At 54.2% G+C, this 2536-nt stretch overlaps 1 protein-coding gene across 1 annotated transcript in view; it reads right to left on the reverse strand.

The window, feature by feature from the left end:
• Positions 1–1587, reverse strand: part of skib (v-ski avian sarcoma viral oncogene homolog b) — a 51884-nt gene extending 50297 nt beyond the window's left edge. The window contains exon 1 of the mRNA XM_062544881.1: positions 147–1587. Within this exon, the coding sequence (XP_062400865.1) occupies positions 147–1067 (921 nt within the window). The 5' untranslated portion in view covers positions 1068–1587. The remainder of the gene's footprint in view (positions 1–146) is intronic.
• Between the last annotated feature and the right edge of the window lie 949 nt (positions 1588–2536).

Consider the following 2536-nt stretch of genomic DNA (forward strand, 5'->3'; position numbering starts at 1 on the left):
GCCGTCATTCAGGTGCCGGTGAAGGCTCTCCTTTGAGAGTTGCAGCTGAAATGAAATCTCATGTACCGGACAGAAAACACCGCTAATAAGCTCTCGAGACCAACCGAAACGAAAACACCGCTAATAAGCTCTCGAGACCAACTCACCCTGAAGGACGAGCTCTTGCACTTGCTCGCGATGTCGAATCGCGCCTTGGTCTCGTCGAGGAGCTGCTGCAGCTCGAGGGTCTCCTCCTTGCCGGTATACTCCCGGTGGTCCAGCAGCAGGTAGGCCCGCCAGTTGGCGGAGTCGAACCCCCAGTGGCAGGTCCGGTTCTCCAGCCGTTTGTGCCCGTGCACCACGAACTTGTGAGTCGGGAACATCAGTCTGCAGTCCAGACACTGCACGCACGCGGCGCCGGGGCTCGTGTACAGCTCCGGGACGAACAGCCCCGTGCACTTCCCGAAGCACTCGTGGTAGACTTTGAAGCTCTTTTCCGTGCGCTCGAGTCCAATCGAACAGGAGGACGGGTCCTTGTTGTTGTCCGCGTGCGGGGGGAACGATCCGCCGTAGATGAGCGCGTTGCAGAGGCGCTCCGAGTCCGTGAGCGTGATGAGCCCGCAGGACGGGGCGGAGAACGGCAGGATCCCCATGACTTTCAGGATCTCGAGCTGGTCCGCCGTGCACCGGGAGCAGTAAATGTGCAGGTCGTCACACACCGAGTTGATCTGCTGGAGCGAGAAGTCCCGCAGGACGGTGTTGAGGATCTGCGGCAGGCATAGCCGCTTCTCCCCGCCGACCACGAAACACGAGATCGGCTCGCGCTCCAGGACCGTCTCGCACCTCTCGGTGGAGCGGTCGGAGGGGATGAAGAGGGGCCCGGACATTACCGGGGGGGTCTGCGCGGGGAGGTTGAGCTCGAGCAGAACTTCGGCGCTTTTGCCCTTCTGGCACGCCACCTCCTGCTGCCATCGCGCGGAGAACGCGGCCGGGCCCCCGAGCGAGCTCATGGAGCTCAGATGGAACTGCTTGAGAGTTCGCTGGAGTCCGGGATGCGGTCGGAAGCTCGGGGAACCGGCGGCCTCCATGTTTTCCGCGCTGTCGCCGAGGAAAAAGCTCAAACTTATGTGCAACCGATTTGATTAAAATCTGTAAATATTCACAGAAATGTTCACAAAAGTCCCGTACCATGTAGGCCTGTTTCCATGTCACTCGAGAAGGCGTTTAGCACCGCCGCGTAATCCATTTAAGGAGTTAGAACAGCCGTCTAATCACAGACTCAGTGGAGTTTTGCCCATTCCCGACAGACAGCAAAATCCAGTCCTTCCAACGCCCGAAATAATACTCCTTCACCGTATAAGCTCTCACGTCCTTACGCAAAAACCCGAAACAATAGTGTTCGCCGTGTAAGCTCTAACGTCCTTTCGCAAAACCCCGAAATAATAGTGTTCGCTGTATGAGCTCTAACGTCCTTACGCAAAAAAACTCGGGTCAAAGCGCTTCCGTGGCCGCCGTCGTACTCGAACGTGTCCGAAAAAAATCTATGCGCCGTAGTTAAGAGCTGTCTCTCCCACTCCGCTTAGAGCGTCTGAACTCTCTCTCTCTCTCTCTCTCTCTCTCTCTCTCTCTCTCTCTCTCTCTCTCTCTCTCTCTCTCTCTCTCTCTCTCTCTCTCTCTCTCTCTCTCTGTCTGTCTGTCTGTCTCCCTCTCTCCCTCCCTCTCTCTCTCTCTCTCTCTCTCTCTCTCTCTCTCTGTCTGTCTGTCTCCCTGTCTCCCTCCCTCTCCCTCTCTCTCTCTCTCTCTCCCCGCCTGCCCCCTTTCCTCCCCCTTCCTCTCTTCTCTCTGTGTTTGTTTGTGTCTGGTTCAGTCATTGAATCCCAGCCAAGAATGTGACTGACTCCCCGGGCCGGCTGTTCCGCGCGCTGGCGCCCCCCGCCTCCCGCTCCGTAGGCACAGCAGCTGCAAAAGCAGAAACCGTACAGTGGAGCCGAACGAACGGAGCGGAGCGGAGCGAGCCGAGTGGAGCCGAACGGATCGTTTGGGCCACGCCGAAAGCCCCCGCACGAAGAGGGAGAGGAAAGGAAGGGAGGAGTTTGCTGCAGACAGTCCAAATTAGACCCCGGTGGAAATGGGCTCTGGACATGGAGACGCAGTCTTCGCAAATAAGCACAGAATAAGCTGCTGGATGTTTATACACATTCTGGGGTAGTGACCGACTCTCACAAAAATGTCAATCATTACGTTAACACGGATTTCTGCTCTCATGCAGACCTATTGGCCTTTTCAAAAACACGATTTTGGGCAAAAATGAACGATAAACAATAAGAAAGTTCCAGTAGCCGTTTTAGAAGATTAAGTCAGTTTATGACTTTTTCATGGTAGATTAGAATAGTTGCCTACATGGACATACATATAGGCATCTAGCCTAAACACTATATTAGAGATGTACATTATGTACATTATACATACATATAGGCATCTAGCCTAAACACTATATTAGAGATGTACATTATACATACATACATATAGGCATCTAGCCTAAACACTATATTAGAGA

Source organism: Sardina pilchardus, chromosome 9, assembly GCF_963854185.1.
Source record: "Sardina pilchardus chromosome 9, fSarPil1.1, whole genome shotgun sequence".
In the NCBI taxonomy this organism is placed as follows: Eukaryota; Metazoa; Chordata; class Actinopteri; order Clupeiformes; family Clupeidae; genus Sardina; species Sardina pilchardus.